At 38.7% G+C, this 19,757-nt stretch overlaps 1 protein-coding gene across 8 annotated transcripts in view; it reads left to right on the top strand.

Moving 5' to 3' along the window:
- The window catches only part of ARHGEF6 (Rac/Cdc42 guanine nucleotide exchange factor 6), a 118,344-nt gene that overhangs the window by 45,866 nt on the left and 52,721 nt on the right, over positions 1-19,757 (top strand). For all 8 annotated transcript variants that reach the window (XM_055437939.2, XM_055437942.2, XM_055437941.2 and 5 more), the window contains 2 exons: positions 3,945-4,015; positions 16,840-16,934. In XM_055437939.2, coding sequence (XP_055293914.1) covers positions 3,945-4,015; positions 16,840-16,934 — 166 coding nt within the window. The remainder of the gene's footprint in view (positions 1-3,944; positions 4,016-16,839; positions 16,935-19,757) is intronic.

Here is a 19,757-nt window from a genome sequence, read left to right as displayed (position 1 = left end):
ACCACCCCCAGCCCATGTTCTTTGCAGATGTCTCTGCTGATAGCTCTGTTCTGGGAACAGGCTCTTTACCTAAATTCTCTAGGCATCTAAGGGGGAGGTAAAAAGAAAGACTTCCTGAGTCTTTATAGAGCCTTGATTGTTTTCAGCTCAATATAATGCACGTGCCAAAGAGACGTTTTGCGGAGGGAAAATTGACCCCTCTTGTGTCATTTGGAACCACCCCCAGGGACTGAACTTGTCTCTTCTGAACCTCCACGTATTCATTCCTTCTCTGTGTGTCTCGCTGAGAGTGGGTTTCAGCTAAGACCGCACGTGGTAAGAGTAGGCAGTGGTGGGCTGGGGGTAGAGGGTAAAGGAGGAACAAGAGGCAAGAACTGTCACTGAAACCTGGTACTGGTGTTTTTCTCTTTGCATCCACCCCTTGAATTTTTTCATGGGGCCGGTTGTTTGCAAAGGCTGCATTTTAAAAGACTTTCCAAGGTTGTCCTTCCAAATCTGTTTTCCTTCTTCTCTCGGGGTTGATTCCCCATTCTGCACCAAGACTGCAGGGACATCGAGACCTTCCAGCACGACACTGAGTGACAGCAGGCATCCTTGCCTTGTTCCTGATCTTGGGGTTCAGAATGCATTCAGCTGTAGGTTTTTCTCCACTAGGTAAGATGCTAGCTGTAAGGTTTTTGTAGATGCTCTTTATTGAGTTGGAGAAGTTTTTTATTCCTATTTCTTTCTGGAAGATTTTGTTGAATGGGTATTGAATTTTGTCCTGTGATTTTTCTGCATCATTTGATATTATCATGTGATTTTTCTTTTTAGACTATTACTAACATGGGTTTCATCTATTGATTTTTGAATATTTAACCAACTTGTATCCATGGGATGAATTCCATGGTATAAAGTTCTTATAAAATATTCCTGAATTCTATTTACTGATACTTTGTTAAGGTTTTTTCCTAGAAATTCATGAGGGATATGGGTCTGCAGTTTTATTTTTTGTACTGTCTTTGTCTGGTTTTGGTGTCAGTGTAATAGTGACTTTACAAAATGAATTCCTTTATTTTCTGGAAGAGATTGAGAAGAATTGCTATGACTTCTTCCTTAAACATTTGGTAGAACTCTCCATTAGAACCCTATGGGCCTGGAGATTTCCTTTTTTCCAAAGTTTTAAATTTATAAATTCAACTTCCATACTAGTTATAAGGTTCTTCACATGGTGTATTTAATATTGGGTGAACTGTGGTAGTTTTGGTTTTCTGAGAAATTGCTCCATTTCACACCTAATTATCATATTTATGTGTTTTGAGTTGTTCATACTATTTATTATCTTTCTGGTATCTCTAGAGTCTGTAGTGATATCCCATATTTCACTTCTCATATAGGCAATACGTGTCTTCTCTCTTTTTTCCTCTGTCAAGTCTTGCTAAAGTTTGACTATTTCATTAAAATTTTTTTCACTATAATTTTTTTATTGAAGTGTGATTAATTTACAATATTGTGTTAATTTCAGGTGTACAACAAAGTGATTTGGTTATACATATATATGTATATATCTCTATATTTTGAAAAATTATTTTCCATTATAGGTCATTACAATATACTGAATATAGTCCCCTGGGCTATTCAGTAAATCCTTGTTAACAATTTTATTGATCTTATCAAAGCACCAGCTCTTTTAGCGTTATGTTCAGCCACCCAGGAATCTCCATGGCAGTCACTGTTTTCTTTCATGTTTCCTTGTTCTGCTTTACATAGTTACCATTCTTTTTCAATTGCAGTGACCAATTCCTTTGGGCTTTCCTTTCCTCTTCTGCGTCTTAGCAGACTTTCCATTACTGTTTACCCTTCCTTTTGGCCTTGCTTTCGAAAGGCAACCACATCTTGCTGGTTTCTCTGGAACGTTCTATTTTTATCAGACTGGTTTATGTCATAATTACACAAAACAACCAAGTTCTAAGTAGCATCAGGGCTATACTGTAGAAAACTTGCTTAATAAAAATTAAAAGAGTTTGGTAATTGTTGATTTCAAGTATGCTGAAGAGTCCAAAACCATAGTGTGGTGGTGGGGGCGAGCACCAAGCTTGGCAATACAGTACTTGGGTTCATGTCCTGACGTTGCCATTTATAATCTCAAGTAATAGTCTGGGTGGCTTTGAATTGCTCAGATTTATCCACTAAAGCCTCGTGAAGCCACTATGTGGATCCAGGCAGATCTTAAACTAGATATGCCCCATTTTTTGTCGCTGAAGAGTGGGAGAATTGGCCCTCATTGCTGCCTTTTTGCTGTATTTCCACTTTACACAGCCTGGTCCAGCTGGACAGTTCACTGTCACAGGAACAGCCCTGCCTTGAGTGTTACCATTTCTACAGCTGTGCTCCTGGAATCTTCCCTGCTGAGTAAACACTCTACTGTCTTCTCAGCCTGTTTGAATTCTAGCCCCGATCCAGGGACAGATCAAATAACCCCCTGCCCAGCAAGGTCTTCTCTGACCATCCCAGATTGAACTGATGGCCCCTCTGAGCTCCGAGGTGGATGGGGAACCACTGCTTATGCCATCGACCAGGCCCTTCAGTAGCTTCCTCTCTGGACGTCCTGCTGCTCGGGAGCACGGGCTCTTGTCAAGACACACCTGGGCTTCAGTCTTGGCTCTGCCATTTCCCAAATTCATGCCCTTAGGCAGCTGACCTCACCTTTCTGTACTTTAGTGACCTCTCCAAAATGAGAAGATCATCTGTGCCTCACAGGGTCGTTGTAAAGATCAAATAAAATGTCCTAAAAGCTGTTAAGTGCCAAGTAAACATAAAGGATATTTTAAATATAAAAATAATTAGAAATCAAAGTTAAATGGAAAAATGTTCATGAAATAGTGTTGTAATAAGACACATGATAAAAGGAATAGGAAGACATACTTCAGAACGTTACTGTGGATGATGATTAGCTCTTGGTGACAGGTTAATTGTTGGTTTTTCTTTTCTATATATTGCATTTTTTAGCAGTGGAATGTCATAGATATAAAACTAGAACATATTACTTTTAGAAAAGGAAAGATCAAGGCCTGATGATAATACTTGGTTATGTATACTCTGCCATACTTCAGAAGGAATTTAAAGCAGCATGCAATATAATATAGCAAGGTAAAAATGGAATATAAAGCAGTGGCACAAAGGACAAAATGAGAGTAGGGAAGATAGTCTGTAGTGACACTGTTAAACATTTATGATTGCTGTCTTGTATTTTTTATTTTTTAAATTTCTTTTGGCTGCACAAGGTGGCTTGTGGGACCTTAGTTCCCTGACCAGGGATTGAACCTGATCCCCTTGCAGTGCAAGTGAGGAGTCTTAGCCACTGGACCACCAAAGAAGTCCCCTGTCTGTGTTTTTATTAAGTGGTTTCTTTGTTTTTTTAAAAAAAGCATCCTGCGATGTCTCTTAGTCATGAGTTTAATAGATAAGACAAACTTTGTAAAAGAAAGACAACATTTTATAGCACAATGTAATGATATTAAAATGATACGTAGAAGAATTTCCTACTAGTTTTCAGTGTATTCAAGATTCTGATTATTTTATTCTGGGCACAATAAACAGCCAGCCCCAAGAAAGAATGGCTGCTATTATCTGTATTATGTTATTCTTGTATGGTTAGTTGCAAGTTACAAACATAACATATTTGGTTAGCATTCCTTTGCTTATCTGTTTTATAATAAGTCGAATTGAGAGGCAGATGAGTGAATAAACAACCCAAACTGGATCTGAAGTTCTTGACCCTGTCATTAAGAAACTGTGACTTGACCATCTGTAGTTTAGTAAGATTATAGCTTCACTTGTTTAGAAATGTACACTTCCTTTGAGCCTTCCACTTGACAATATTTATAATGTTAGTTGACCTATGTTATAAAATGTTCATCTGAGACTTGTGTGATATTAACACAATTTAAATGTCTTTTTCACAGAGAGACCTCTCTCCCCCAAGGCTGTCAAAGGATTTGAAGCAACTCCACTTACCAAGAATTATTATACTGTGGTGAGTGTTCAGATGATGAACAAAAATTTTCTTGACTCTATATGGAGAACCACTGAAGTATTGAGGCAACACCAATGGAAGACAGGAGAAAGTTGCATTGCAAGGGTCGAATGTCAGCTTCATTATAATGGAACTCTTCTACTTGTAGGTTTCTTATAGATGTCTAGACGTTTTACATCCACTGTATTGAGTAATTCAAGGGTAGCCCAAAGATTCAGAGCAAGGCCTTTTAAACTGCAACAAAAGAGAAATTGGCTGATATGTTGACATTATGGGGAAATTCAGCAGTTAGAGCTAGTCTTATTGATAGGAGGTGAATTCCCAAGTTCCTTTAATGCAGTTAAAGTTTACATGATTGCATAGTGTGATTTTATTTTAGAATCAATCAATCTGCTATGATATCCTTGGAAATATTATCAACCTTGTTCTTGAGGAGAGCCCAAAGGGAAAACTGCCCTTTGGCACAGAGGGAGGAATGAAATGGCTCTGGCTTGAACACAGATATGTCAAAATATATAAGCTATAAATAGGGCATGTGCAATACTCAAAATAAGTTCCTGTTTGAAAAAGAAATTGTATAATTTCCCTTAATCTACTCTGTTTTCCCCCATGTCTTATTTCCAGACTTGGCCCAGTCACTAATGAAAAGGTCAAGTCCTTATAACCTCGAAGTCTCCCTGTTTGGTAGCCTTGTCATCTTCCCCATCACAGCTGAAATATAGTTTAACTTTTCACGTAATGTTCTATGTGTGTTTTTGCTGCCGACTGCTTTCATCCTGTGCATGGATAAACAGTTTTTATTTTATTTTTTGGCCATACTGCGTGGCTTGCGGGAGCTTAGTTCCCAGACCAGGGATGGAACCCATGCCCCCTGAGGTGGAAGTGCGGTGTCCTAACCACTGGACCGGCAGGGGATTCCCTCAAGAGTTTTTAAATCTCTGTATACATTTGGTTTCAAAAAATAAAATATCATTCTTCAGTGAGTTTGCTTCATGATGATAACATGAACAGTAGTTGGTATGAAAAATCAGGTAGGAACTTCATAGGTAGCATGGTCAATAATCATAGGGGATAATTTTGTCACTGTTTTCCTTTTACATTTCTGAGGTTAAAATATATCACCCAACAGAGCTAGGCTCCCTTCTCTCTTCATCCCTGATCACTTTTTTTTAAACTGATAATGTTTTGATGCATTTCCTACACATATATAGCTATATATCATTATGTAGTTGTAATCATGCTATCTACACAATTTGTGTTCTGAGTTGTCACTTAAGGTTATCATATTTTCAATTATTTATTTGCCTTGTAATTTATTTTTTCTTCTAGTTTTATTGAGAAAAAATTGACATGAAACATTGTAAATTTAAGGTGTACAGCATAATGATTTGACTTACATACATCATGAAATGATGACCCCAGTAAGTCATTGAATATCCATGATCTCATAGAGTTACAAAATCAAAGAAATAGAAAAATACGTGTTTTCCTTGTGATGAGAACTCTTAAGATATACTATCTTAACAACAGTCATAAAGAGCATACAGCAGTGTTAATTATATTTATCATGTTGTACTTTATATCCCTAGTATTTATAACTGTGAGTTTGTACCTTTTGACCACCTTCACACAATTCCCCCCCCCACCTCTAGTCCTGAACATTTCTTTTAGCTTCCAGGTGAACCCCAGTGATTAAATTTTTAATGGAAGGGTGTAGTCAAATAGTGAATGAAAGTGTTACAATAGATGCTTCTCCCTGCCGGTCTGGAGCATACAGTCACTCTGCTTTGACTGTCTCTGCCTCTGCTGAGTGTATCAATTTAAAATGTTGTTGGGATTATCCAAGGCAGACTAACCTCTGGGATTCTTATGGGCATTATACAAATCCTATCTGTACTATCAGAGAAGGCAATGGTAACCCACTCCAGTACTCTTGCCTGGAAAATCCCATGAATGGAGGAGCCTGGTAGGCTGCAGTCCATGGGGTCGCTAAGAGTTGGACACGACTGAGCGACTATACCAACTCAAGATGTACTGCACTTTCTATCACCAACCTCCTGTTGGAGTCCATGTACCTTATTTCCACTTCTCGCTGTTATAAACAATTCCACAGTGAACATCCTGTGTGTAACTTTGGCAAAGTGTATAAAGATCTGTAAGTTGGAGTCCTAGAAGTTAAATTGTTGAGCCAAAAAAAAATATATATATATATATATATTTAAATTTTTCTCAAACCAAACTTAATTTAAAAAACCCAAAAGGTCTTGGGGAGCCCATGATGGCCTGAGAAGGAACTATAGAGCCATAGTTATGAATATCGCTGGATTATTGAGACCAGTTGGACTTACTATTGTAATTAGATATGCAGGTGAAGGGATTTGGGCTAGTTGTTGGTGTTTTTTAAAAACCTATGTTTTTGAATATTTAGGCAAATTTTTAGCAGCAACAAATTCAAAATATGTTCCGAGTGTTCTGATCACCCTCCCAATCTGTGTTGAATACCTGAGTACTCACCCACAGTATTTGGAGATCTGGAAAATCAAGTTCACCCATATGTAAGTTGTCCGCATCTCATCTCACATTAGCTCTTCTTCCTAAGAGTCATTAATTGTAGATGCTTTCCGTTGCTAGTTCTATAAGAGCACTAGTGTCTGATTTTTACTTCATTTTTTTAAAAACAGGAAGAATTTTTATATTATATAAATAATGATTAAAAAATCAGACAGTGCAGGAAAAGTATAAAGAAGAAAATAAATATCACCTGTAATTCCACCACTCAGAGATGATCATCATTAACATCTTGCTGAATCTGATGCCAAACTTTCTTTGATGTGTGGGTGTGTGTATACATATATACATATACATAGTCTGTTTAAAGATAAATATAGCTATAAATAAAACAGGAACTATGTCTTCTTCATTATTTCTCCTTCATGGAGATTATTTTCTTCTCACACCCTGACGATACTGTCTGTGATCAGACATGTTCTTATGCTCTTGCATTCAACGAGTCCTCGCTAGTCTAAATGCTTTCTTTATTTTGGTCTTGTCTATTAGGGTTCTCCAGAGAGACAGAACCAATAGATACATATAGAGAGCTTTACTGTAAGGAACTGGCTTGTGTGATTATGGAGGCTGAGAAGTCCCATGATCTGCCATGTGTGAGCTGAAAACCCAGGACAGGTGGTGGTGTAGTTCAGTCTGAGTCTAAAGGCCTGAGAACCAGGAGAGCTAAGGGTGTAAACATTCCAGTCCTCGGGCAGAAGATGTTCCAGCTCAAGCAGTGAGGTACAGAGAGAGCCAATTCTCCCTTCCTTCATCTTTTTGTTCTATTCAGGCCAACAGATTGGATGATGCACATTGGGGAGGGCAATCTGCTTTACTCAGGCTACTGGTTCAAAGTTCACCTTATCTGGAAACACTCTCACAGACATGCCTAGAAATATTATTTAATCTGGACATCTCATGACCCAACCAAGTTGACACATAAAATTAACTGTTACATCCTGTAAGCTTGGGCAGGATAGAGACTTCTTGGAGTTTGCGGATCTGCATACATTCTCTCCCCCTTTTCAAGTTTCTGAGGGATTGTCAGCTGATCTCAGACCCATTCAAGCCTCAGTTTGCTTCTGGTGGCGCATCAGTTCTGAAATGTTTAGAAGTTCTCCAGTATGATCAAAGTGACGTAGGGAGCCCACCTCAGACCTACATCTGCCATGAGGCATGTTTAATGTGTCTAACTGAGGCTTGGCCTCTCCTAGCTGGTTGTTTTGAAAGGGAGTTTAGCATCCTTTAGGGACATGGCAGCCTAGAGGAGGCTTTTGCTGCTCCTGACTTTGGTTCCTTCATTGTCCTAAAAATTCACTGTCATTCGTTAAACGTCTCTCACCATTGAACAAAAGCATATCATTTTCTATGAGTTATTTTTCTAATAATCTTCTGCTCGGTGGATCTCTTTGCCTATTGTAGGTTGATGTTATGTGTCAGGAGGGATTAAAAATAAAGAAGAACAATAGCAACAAAAGAAAATGGTGACTATGTGAGGTGATGGATGTGTTAATTAGCTTGATCGTGGTGATCATTTCATAATGTGTGCATATATCAAAATGTCAAGTAAGATATCTTGAATATATATAATTTTTATTTGTCAATTAGATTGCAATAAAACTGAAAAAGAAAGAAAAGAGGACACTATGTAGCTTAGTTGTCAGGCTTCATTTGCATGCAGCGCTTAGGTCTTGGCATCCGTGGTCTTACTGGGAAGACAGGACCAACGTGGTGTAAGCCACATGGCAGGCAATGATGTCAAGTGACGAACTGTCCTAAGATGAGTTGTTCCAGATGTGGCTGGGAAATCTTTTGCATTTGAAAGCCCCCAGGGAGACCATTAAAACTAGATATCTGGGATCCACATCTGGCTTGTTACATCAGAATCTTTGGCCATAGGTCCTAGTAAACAGCATTTTTAAACAGTTCCCTCAGCTGCCTTCTCTCCATTCCTCACAGGCGATTCTGATACTCACTAAACTAAAATTCAAAAATCAATAAAGGAAAATATTGGATTTCCTAGGTGTATCAGTGGTAAAGAATCTGCCTACCAATGCAGGAGGTACAGGAGATGGGAGTTTGATCTATGGGTTGGGAAGATCCCCTGGAGAAGGGAATGGCAACCCACTCCCATATTCTTGCCTGGACAATTCAATGGACAGAGGAGCCTGGCAGGTTATAGTCCATGGGATCACAGAGAGTCAGACATAAATTAGTGACTAAACAACAACAGCAACAGGAAAAGGTTGAATGGCAGAGAGGATTGAGGGCACGTTATGGTTTAGATAAGCAGAGAAGAGCTGGAACGGGAGTCAGGCAGGGAGAACCATGTGAGCATATTCATCCCGGCAAGAATGTGCCTGCAACCTGTCCTTGCAGAAGGGACTGCATTCTCTTCCATTCCCATCAAAATGCCTCTCAGAGGGTGAAAGTCCTTATTTATTGCAACAAGTGCAGCCCACTGTAAGAATGTGGACCTTTGTGCTGCCACAAATAGGCCAGGCTCACAGTAATTCTGATACAAGCACCCCTCAAAGATATTGCAGGTTTGATTCCGTGAGTGCTCAGTCGTTCAGTCGTGTCTGACTCTTTGTGACCCCATGGACTGTAGCCCTCCAGGCTCCTCTGTCCCTGGGATTTCCCAGGCAAGAATACTGGAGTGGGTTGCCATTCCCTTCTCCAGGGAATCTTCCCGACCCAGGGATCGAACCCATGTCTCTTGAGTCTCTTGCTTTGGCAGGCAGATTCTTTACCACTAGAGCCACCTACGAAGGCCCATTTGATTGCAGAGCATTGCAAGAAACTTGACTTACGAGTTGTTTGGTTTCGCAGTGCATATGTGAGTTATGGTTCCACTTTATTTTTCTTTTAAGTCCTATTCAATTTTTAAATTTTAAGTAAAAAAATTTTGACCATGCTGCGAAGCATTTAGGATCTTAGTTTCCCAACCAGGGATCAAACCCATGCCCTCTGCAGTGGAAGCATGAAGTCTTAACCACTGGACCTCCAGGGAAGTCCCTGTTTATGCTTTACTGTCATCTATTAAGTGTGTAATGGCATTATGTCTTAAAAAACAATGCACACGCCTTAATTAACAAATATTTTATTGTTAAAAATGCTATGATCTAAGCCTTCAGCGAGTTGTAATCTTTCTGCAGTAGTCATATCAAAGATCACTGATCACACAATGAGTATAATAATAATGATAAAGTGTAGACTCTTGGGAGAATTACCAAAAGTGACACAGAGACCTGAAGTGAGCAAATGCTGTTGGAAAAATGGTGCCAGTAGACTTGCTTGATTCAGGGCTGCCATACACTTTCTGTTTGTGAAAGAACACAACATCCTCAAAGTGAAATGAAGCAAAGTGCAATAACACGAAGTTTGCCTGTACTAAACTCTGGAAGTTGCCTCTGTCTGCAACTGTATATCTGTAGAGATATTTCCCTGCAGCCAAATTGGCAAATATAATAAGTAAGGGCCAGTATTGTTTATTTTTTCTAACTTTCTTCTATTTTATTGTAATGTATGGCAGAGGCCTAACCAGTCTGTCTTCAGTGCCTCCATTCGGTAGGAAATGTGGGAAGATTTTTTTCTCTACCTTTCTAGTGCTTATCTACCCTTCTTTAAAAAAAAAAAATTATATTTTAGAGAAGTTTTAGCTTCATGGCGAAACTGATCAAAAGGGAGAGATGTCTTGTATACCCTTGCCCCCACACATGCATAGCCTCCCGCACTATCAGCATGTCCCATCAGAGTGGTATGTTTGTGACAATTGATGAACCTACATCGACATGTCATTAGCACCAAAGTGCAGAGTTGACATTGCCATTACTCCTGATGTTGGACAGTCTAGGGGTTTGGACAAATGTATAATGACATCTATCTACCTTTAGAGTGTTGTTCAGGGTAATTTCACTGCCCTAAAATACTTCTGTGCATTCTCTCTTTTTTAAACCACTAATCTAAACTACCTTACCCATCTATCCATTTATTCTTTCTCCATATGCCCTATTCTTTTTTGCCTTCTTATTTCCTGTTTGACTCATCCATCCATGTCTTCCACCTGAAGTTGGGGAGATGATGAGAGTTTTCAGAGTCCAACTATGTTTTGCTGAGTCTGTCAATTACAGGGCATGGTGCTGCTTGTTGTGTGAAAACCAAGGACCTGGAGAAGTGAAATTGACCACTGCATTTGAATGTAAGCAGGTGGCTCTTCTGTCATAGAAGCCAAATATGGTATAAATACAATAATTTATTGCCCTTTCCTGTTTTTTCATAGTAGTTTACCAACACAAACTCATTTTTTTGTAGGCATCATAATGATCTCAGAATTCCTATAACACAGTGGTTTGGCTTAGATTTAATTTTTCCTAAGGCCGTTATAGTTTTCCTTTATCATGGGACATATCTCTATACTCAGCCTTTGTTTCTGCATTTTAGCCCCTTAAAATAATTTCCTCAGACCTATATGATTCATTCCCTTTGGAAAACAGAGTTATAAAAATGAATTCACTCTAAAGCCTTTCCAGGAAATGGAGGAAATATATTTTACTTGAAAATAAATAGCCTAGGATGGAGGTTCAAAAGGCCTCTACCTCTTTTTCTATGGCTTCTAACCATCTGTTTTATTCTCAATTTAGTCAAAGGTTAATTGAGCAAAAGGATATTCTGTTGTCCTCGTGAAGAAGGAGTCAGGGAAGCAAAGGCAATGTCTGGACAGTCTATTTTAGTATTTGAGTGGATTTCATCTCAATCAGATTGTACTGCTCTGAAGTTGGTTGGCCTGCCAAACTCCCTGCCTTCTGATTCACCACTGAGGCCTTCTGTTTGGGAACACATAGCCTTCTCTGTCTGCTTCCCTTTTTAATCCTTTTACAGTAGATGCCCTGTGGCCTCAAAAATAAAGAACAAGTCTCCGAAGTTCATCAGTTGGTCTATTGAGATTGAGCAAAGCAATAAAAGTCCAAGTGAATTTGGGAAAGAATCTTAGGCATCCACCGTGATGAGCATTTCTGCTAATCACACCACAGCAAGGGCAATACTGTTTAGTACGTCATCATTCAAACACATTTTGCATTATTTAACGAAGGACTCATTAATCACCTTTGTCAATCTAGCTTGTAAAATCAGCATTCAGCCACCCTCAAAACTTGCAACAGTATGAGTTTAGTATGTTTCTGTTCAGCTCTCCAGAACTCAGTCAAAGGCAGTAAGGAGTGTCTGCCTTCCTACTTCTGTTTGTCCCGTACGAGTGATTGCAGTGCAGATAGAACCCTTGGAATACTGCTTCGCTTAGCACACTCCAGTAAACCCATTGGAGCAGGGCAGTTGGCACCTTTCTTGCAAAATTTTAGTCCTTTCTCTTAAGGGAACTTGAGATGATTGCATTTTAAAGGAAGTTGAAATAATAAAACTGTTTCAACAGGGAGAGGGAGGTTGAATTATAGCAACCTTGGATTTAAAGGAGTGATGTTTAATTGTCTTAAAAAATCACACTTTATGATGTAAATAATGTCTTCAAAATTTCCAATTTAAAAATTCCCTCAGGCAATGATTGTGTTTTGTTTTCTTTTTTGCTTTGTTTTCCTTTTTTTTAACGGACATTATAATCTGGGTAGTATGACAGTTTCAGACAACGGTGCTTGAAAGCAAGGTTGAGGATTTGAGACAGTACATTACCAGACATGGGCTCTTCAGAAAAATGTGAACAAAGTAAGTGATAAACTCCATTCTCTCCTGGATATAAGTGGGAAGCCAGACCACCAGCCTCTGTTTCTTTCAATACGAATATTGTAGACAAATAAAAATCTGTATATGAGTTTTGCCTCTTAATAACTGTGATCCTGTTGAATTCTAGTGCAGTTCTTTCCATTTCTAAGAATAAAAAATGAATCCTAGTGCTTAGTGTGAGTAAAAGTGATTATTTAACACACTGCAGTGAACAACAGCTCAGCTGGGCAGAGAGGTGTAAGGATGGACAAATTGAGTTTGGAAGGATATTCTACTGGATTAGGACTTGAACTCAGAGAAAAAACAGAAAAATTTCCATTAACATGAGAAATTTGTCCTTTGACTTTAAGATAACAGCTATAATGATATATAATTCACATACCACAAAAGTTCACTTTAAAGTGTACAATTCACTGATTTTTAGTAAATTAACTAAATTTGTGATGATCACCACCATCTTATAACATTTTCATCACCTCAATAAGAAACCCTGTACGCATTAGTACTCACTCCCTCCAGCCCTTAACAACCACTAATCTACTTTCTGACTCTGTAGGTTTTCCTTATTCTGGATGTTTCATACAAATTGAACCATACAATCTTTGTTTTTTTGTCTGGCTTCTTCCTTAGCATCACATTTTCAAGGTTCATCTACGTTGTAGAATGTCTTAGTAACTCAATGCTTTTTTTGACTGATTAATCTTTCATTGTATGGATATAACAGGTTCTGTTTATCCAACCATCACCTGATGGACCTTTGGGTTATTATTTATAATGCTGTTGTGAAAATTGATGTGCAAATATTTACATAGACATATTTTTTCATTTTTTCTAGTAATGGATTACTGGGTCATATGATAACTATGTCTAACTTTTTGAGGAACTGCCTAACTGTTTTCCACAGTAGCTACTTTCCATAGAAGTTTTTGACTTTCCCACCAGCAATGTATGAAGGTTCCAGTTTCTCCATATCTTTACCAACCCTTTTTTCTATTTTTTCTTTTTATGATAGCCACTCTACTAAGTGTGAAGTAGTATTGTGGTTTTGATTAGCATTTCCCTAGTGGTTAACTATGTTGACTATCTTTTTATGTGCATATTGGCCATTCGTATATCTTCTTTGGCGAGATGTCTATTTAAATCCTTTGCCAACTTTTAATTGATTAAATTGATTAATTGATTTTAATTGCCAACTTTTAATCAATTTATTGTTGAGTTGTAAGTTCTGAATAGTAGACCCTTTTCAAATACATGGTTTGTAAATATTTTCCCCATTTTGTGGGTTGTCTTTTTCTTGACAGTGTCCTTTGGTGAGCTTCCCTGGTAGCTCAGTGGTAACGAATCCAAAGGAGACACAGGAGACATGGATTTGATTCCTGGATTGGAAAGATCCCCTGGAGAAGGAAACGGCAACCCACTCCAGTATTCTTTTTTAAAAAAAATTAATTATTTTTATTTTTAATTTTTAAAATGAATTTATTCATTTTAATTGGAGGCTAATTACTTTACAATATTGTAGTGGTTTTGCCATACATTGCCATGAATCCACTCCAGTATTCTTGCCTGAGGAATCCCATGGACAGAGGAGCTGGCGGGCTATAGTCCATGGGGTTGCAAAAGAGTTGGACGTGACTTAGAGACTAAACAATGTCTTTTGATACGAAAAAGTTTTTAATTTTCATGAATTTCAGTTTATCTATCTTTAGTCTCTTGTTGCTTGTGCTTTTGGTGTCATCCAAGAATCCATTGCCAAATCCAAGGTCAGGAAGATTTCCTCTTCTGTTTTATTCTCAGGGTTTTGTAATTTTAACTCCGGCATCCATTTTGAGTTAATTTTTTAATATGATGTGAAGTAGGAGTGCAAATTCTTTCTTTGCATGTAGTTATCCAGTGGTCCCAGCACCACTTTTTAAAAAATATCTCTTTAAAAACTCTATTTTATATTGGGATGTAGTTGATTAACAATGTTCATGTTGTTAGTTTAAGGTGTTCAGCAAAGTGAGCCTCCAGTAACTCCTCAGTTACAGTTCGGGTTTTCCTACCTTGCTTCCCATTCCTGTGGAGGCTTCTCATGGTTTTCTGCTCCAGCAAGATATGACCTCTATCTGCTTGTCTGTTTCTCTAATTTTGAGTGTATCATTTTCCCCCTGTGACCTCAATTCCCTGACAAATGTAAGCAAAGTTCTTTTTCCTAGTTTTTTTAAAGCTATTTGCTTGTTTTTAGGATGGAGTAATGACTAGCAAATGTCTTAAATGCTGGAGTGGAAACCAGAAGTCCTCTTTCTTCTTTTTTGATATAGGCATGTATAGCTATTTACAGTCTCCAAGCACTGTTTTAAGTGTATCCTACAAGTTTTTTTTTATTTTATTCATCTCAAGATAGTTTCTAATTTCCTTTGTTATGCTTTGACTTCCTATGGGGGTAACATTTCTATTCCATTATTGGATTAATTTCACAGCGCATTGGTACCTCCAGGCCCCTAGATGCATGCTTATTTTGGAGAAGGCAATGGCAAGCCACTCCAGTACTCTTGCCTAGAAAATCCCATGGACGGAGGAGCCTGGTAGGCTGCAGTCCATGGGGTCGCTACGAGTCAGACATGACTGAGTGACTTCACTTTCACTTTCACACATTGGAGAAGGAAATGGCAACCCACTCCAGTGTTCTTGCCTGGAGAATCCCAGGGACGGGGGAGCCTGGTGGGCTGCCGTCTATGGGGTCACACAGAGTCGGACACGACTGAAGTGACTTAGCAGCAGCAGTCCTCCTTAAGGAACAGAGAAACTGAAAGTAGACATGAGTGGCTGGGAGGAGGGGCTACAACTTAAGCCCTAACTTTTGAGGCCGCCCCTGTAGCCTATGTCCTTGTCGGCTAGGGGTGATACTGCCTTTCAGGTGACATTTGGCATTGTCTGGGCACATTTTTGATTGTCATACTTGGGTAAGGGGTGGCGTGCAGCTGACATCTGATGGGTAGATTGCTAAACATCCTACAGTGCACAGGGCATCCCCTCACAACAAAGAGTGATCTGCTCTGAAATGTTAATACTACCATTGAGGAACCTTTTTTTTAAACCCTTTAAATTGGAGGGGACTGTTTCCCAACTCACCCAGCACCTACATGTACAGTGTCTCCCTTACCTCTTCACAATGGTCCCTGAGGTAGGTGAAATGTCACAATCTGAGATGAGGCAAGTGAAACCTTAAAACTGAAGCGACTTGTTCATTGGTAGCAGAGCCTGGACTACCACCCTTCAGTTCAGTTGTTTCAGGAAAAAATACCACAGCTACCTGGACTTCCAGGCGGTTTTTCCATTCCACCTTTCAAAAGCAGATCATCATGCACTGTCTTGTGAGTACATGTCTGGCATGTTGGTAGGTTAAAGGGCTTCTCCTGGCTAAGAATGCTTCACATGGTCTTGTGAGCCACCCTGTTTAATGTCACCCTCTGCAGATAGAGTAGAAACTCCCTGAGGACAGGCATGGCCTTTGTCACCACATAGTGAAAGTCGCTCAGTTGTGTCTGACTCTTTGCGCCCCCATGGACTGTCCATGGAATTCTCCAGGCCAGAATACTGGAGTGGGTATCCTTTTCCTTCTCCAGGGGATCTTCCCAACTCAGTGATCGAACCCAGGTCTCCAACATTGCAGGCGGATTCTTTACCAGCTGAGCCACAAGGGAAACCTTGTCACCACATAGACAGTAAATTTGTGTTGAATGGATTAGGAGATATGAGAGAAAGTACACCAAAATGTTAGTTTGGTGGATCTCTAAGAGCTTGGAATGAAGGTTGTAGCTACCTCCAGAAAAGGCTGGGAAATGGGGCATGACTCCAGGGCTGGTGGGGTAAGAGAAACCATGGACCTATTTATTGATTATTTTGCCTAGAGGATTTTCTTTTGGCTATCATTAGTAATACTGGTAAGCATCATTTCCCTCATTTAATTCCTCACATTTCAACTTCTTTTTCTCTTTGAAATGTTTATAGTAGCACTTTTTACTTTTAATTAAAAAACCAGTTTTAACCCTGCTTAAAAATTCAGTGTCCTCAGATTTTTGTCACCTAAAGATCTTCTCAAAAACATCATTAAAAAAATCTGTTTTGGTGTTTGATATCAGTTATCATGAAATTATCCTGACGTTGAATCTCTATGTCTTGGGGTAGTTGGTCTCAATCTTCTCAACCATAAAATGGAAATGATGATCCTTTGTTAGCTGAGACTTTTACTGAGGATAAAATAATTTAAAGCACACAAAAGCATTCTGAGCCATACTGTGTAAATGGTAGGGCCCCTCCAAATAAAGGCAATTCTGAAAAAACATGATTGTGTGAGTTATGCAATATAACCAGTTGTCGTGCAATTATTAGTTTGCTAGCAGCAGCAGCAGCAGAATGCGTTCAGATTTTGTGTTCCTTACTCACAGTGCTAGCCTGAGTAAATAGGACTTTTCTTTCTTATAATTTGATTAAAAGATCTAAAACTGTATCTTACTTTGGACTTTCCTGACAATTACAATACCTTGATCTTTGTTTTTCCATAGGTGTTACAGAATATCTTGGACACTGAAAAAGATTATGCTAAAGAACTTCAGTCTCTTCTTGTTACTTACTTAAGACCCCTGCAGTCCAATAACAAGTAAGATTTATATTTTAAACCCCTCACTAAGCAAAGCAAGATAATGTCAGCATATGGAATCATTACTCTTATGTCACTGAATAATTGATTTTGCCCTTTAGAAGAATTTCCACAGATCACAGGTTGCCAAGAACATGGTCAAGGCAACAGAAATTATGCAAGATGTTGCTTTTGGAGAGCTTGACTTTCTCTCTCTTCTGGCTGTGGCAGGAATGAGTCGATCTGCTTTTCTGTCTGTCACCATTTTTGTCTTGTCCATTTTTAAAGGGATATATCTGGTTTTACCTTCCATAAAAAGGACTTGCTGATGTTTTTATGCAAAAAGTACAGGCACTGGAAATTCTTCTGTTTGCTGTGACCTTTGCTTGCCAGGGCAGAAACTCTTTCCCATGCTCTAAAAGTGGAAAAAGCGTGGCATTTTGTGAGTGTTCCTAAGAGCCATTCAAGCCAGTATTTCACCCAGGCCAAAGTGAATGAGAAAGAGATGTTAGAATGTTTTTCACAATCCAACATTCAAATCTTATTCTAGTCATAGAAATCCGAAGGCCTGAATTGCAAATTTACTTTTCACAAAAGAAAACTGTTGACCACTCATTTTTTCAGTGCTTGTAGACCTGGCATATGTAACAAATAATGTCTAACTGCATTTGCGTGTTTTTATTTTAATGAATTAAACTTTCCTAGAGATTATGATTTAAGTCAAATAGAAAATTTAACAGTTGATACGTAGAGTGGAGGACAGAAGCCTCTTCTCTTACCTCAGTTTGAGTATATTTTTGCCAAACAATTGCCTAAATTGTTGGCTTCTAGCTTAAATAAGTTTAATAATGTATTTAACTATTTTCTCCCTTGTTCTAAATCACGCTTGTTTAGGCATAATGTCCTATTAAATTTCCCACTTGGTTATTTTCATGACACTATGGGAATCCTACTTCAGTATGAAAGGATTTTGTATTCCTGTGTTTTTTCAGAGTTTAAATGATCAACAACAAAGTAGCTTTTGTTATTATTTTGTAAAATGTGAAGTGCTCTGTGAATCATAGTTCTTAGAGCTGAATGGAACTTCAGTGAATCATTGGGTCTAGTGCCCTGGAAGAAATGACTTTCCTCATTGAATAAATAAGAAAACCAAATCCCAGAGAGGCTCACTGCCCTGCCCATCACATGGTCAGTCAGTGGCGAGACTCAAGCCGCTGTGTCTCCTGCCAGTGAGTGAAATGTGGGTCTGTGTTCTAGAGGTGACAGGCAGAGGAGGAGAGGGAAACTGAGGTGTTAAAACTGACAGCAGAGGTGGTAAGATTTCAAATAAAGAAGTGATTGATGAGCAATCAAGAACTAGACAAAGGAAAGGAAAGGAAAAGAGCCAGGGCAGAGGAGGTGAGAGAACCGAGCCAGAACCGCACTGTTCCACGGAAATTCGAAATACACTTACAGTCAATTTCCTTTGGTTCTGCCTTGTAGACCCTGAAGTGATTTGAGCAAAGCAGACTGTTTAGTGTTTAATCCTGAAGGGTCCAACTAAGTGCTCAGTCAATTTTCTGCTGCTCTAGGGGAGCAACAGCCAGGAAAGCTGGCTAAACGGTTTCACTTTTGACACCCATGAGAGGGATTTTTCAGCTTGTGGTTCAAGAGGGCATCAGAATGGAGGAACTGGGTGCTTTTTATACTCTAGGGGTTACTGGTAACATCTGTTTGGGTCTTCCTTTTCACTCTCAGCTAAAATTACTCTTCTGGAAACCCTCCCCTAGTATTATTATATTAAGGAGAAAGAACGTGTGGCAGACGTTGGCCTTTTAAGTCAATCTTCAAAAAAGTTTTTTCTCAAAAAGTGGTTAGGAGCATTTACTCTGGAGCTAGAATGTTTGAGTTCAACTTCTGGCTTCACCATTCACTGGCTTTGTGACCTTGGCTGATTTGCTTAACCTCTCTGTGTGTGGGTTTCCTTATGTGTAAAATGAAGACAGCAATAGTATCTATCTCACAAGGTTGTTGTAAGGTTAAGACAAGTTGTTATTTGTAAAATGCTTACCTCAGTGTTAAGCGCTACACTAGTGTTGGCTCCTTTTTTTTTTTTAATAGGTGAAGAAAAGATGAGAAAATTCTTAGTACAGAGGTGATGGATAAAATTGTTCAGTTTGTCTTTGTTTGATTCCATTCCATTCCAAAAACAAACACACACATCAGTACTATTTCTTCCCTCCTACATCCTCTCCAGATGTCCTTGAGTTGATTTATGAGCCTTTTAATTTAAGAGAAGCTGGATTTTGCCCTTTTTCTTTGTGCCTTATATGTCATATATAATATCTTCCAATTGCTGTCCCAGCTCCTCTAGGGGAGAGAATTAAAAAGTTTTTACACTTATTCCCAACTGTGATGTATTCTACATACTTTAGATTCTTATTTATTTTTTATTGAGATACAGTTGACATGGAAACATTATATTAGTTCAGATGTACAGTGTAATGATTCAGTATTTGTATATATTGTGAAATAATCACTATAGTAAATCTAGTTAACATTTATCATCACACATAGTTACAAAATTTTTTTCTTGTGATGAGGACTTTTAAGACTTACTCTCTCAGAAACTTTCCAATATGCAGTACAATATTATTAACTATGGTCACCGTGCCGTACATTCCATCCCTATGCCTTCCTTATTTTATAACTAGAAGCTTGAACTTTTTGACCACAGTAGTCCATTCCACCCACCCCCTCTCCCCACCTTTGGCAACGACCAGAATGTTCTCTGTCAATGCTCAGATATTAAGCACTTGTTACTCATTTACTCCTCGCTTTGTAAAATACCTAATGTCCCTTGTA

This window comes from Moschus berezovskii, chromosome X (assembly GCF_049115385.1).
Source record: "Moschus berezovskii isolate FMDL1 chromosome X, NW_MosBer_1.0, whole genome shotgun sequence".
NCBI lineage: Eukaryota > Metazoa > Chordata > Mammalia > Artiodactyla > Moschidae > Moschus > Moschus berezovskii.
This window is presented reverse-complemented; position numbering and strand designations above follow the sequence as displayed.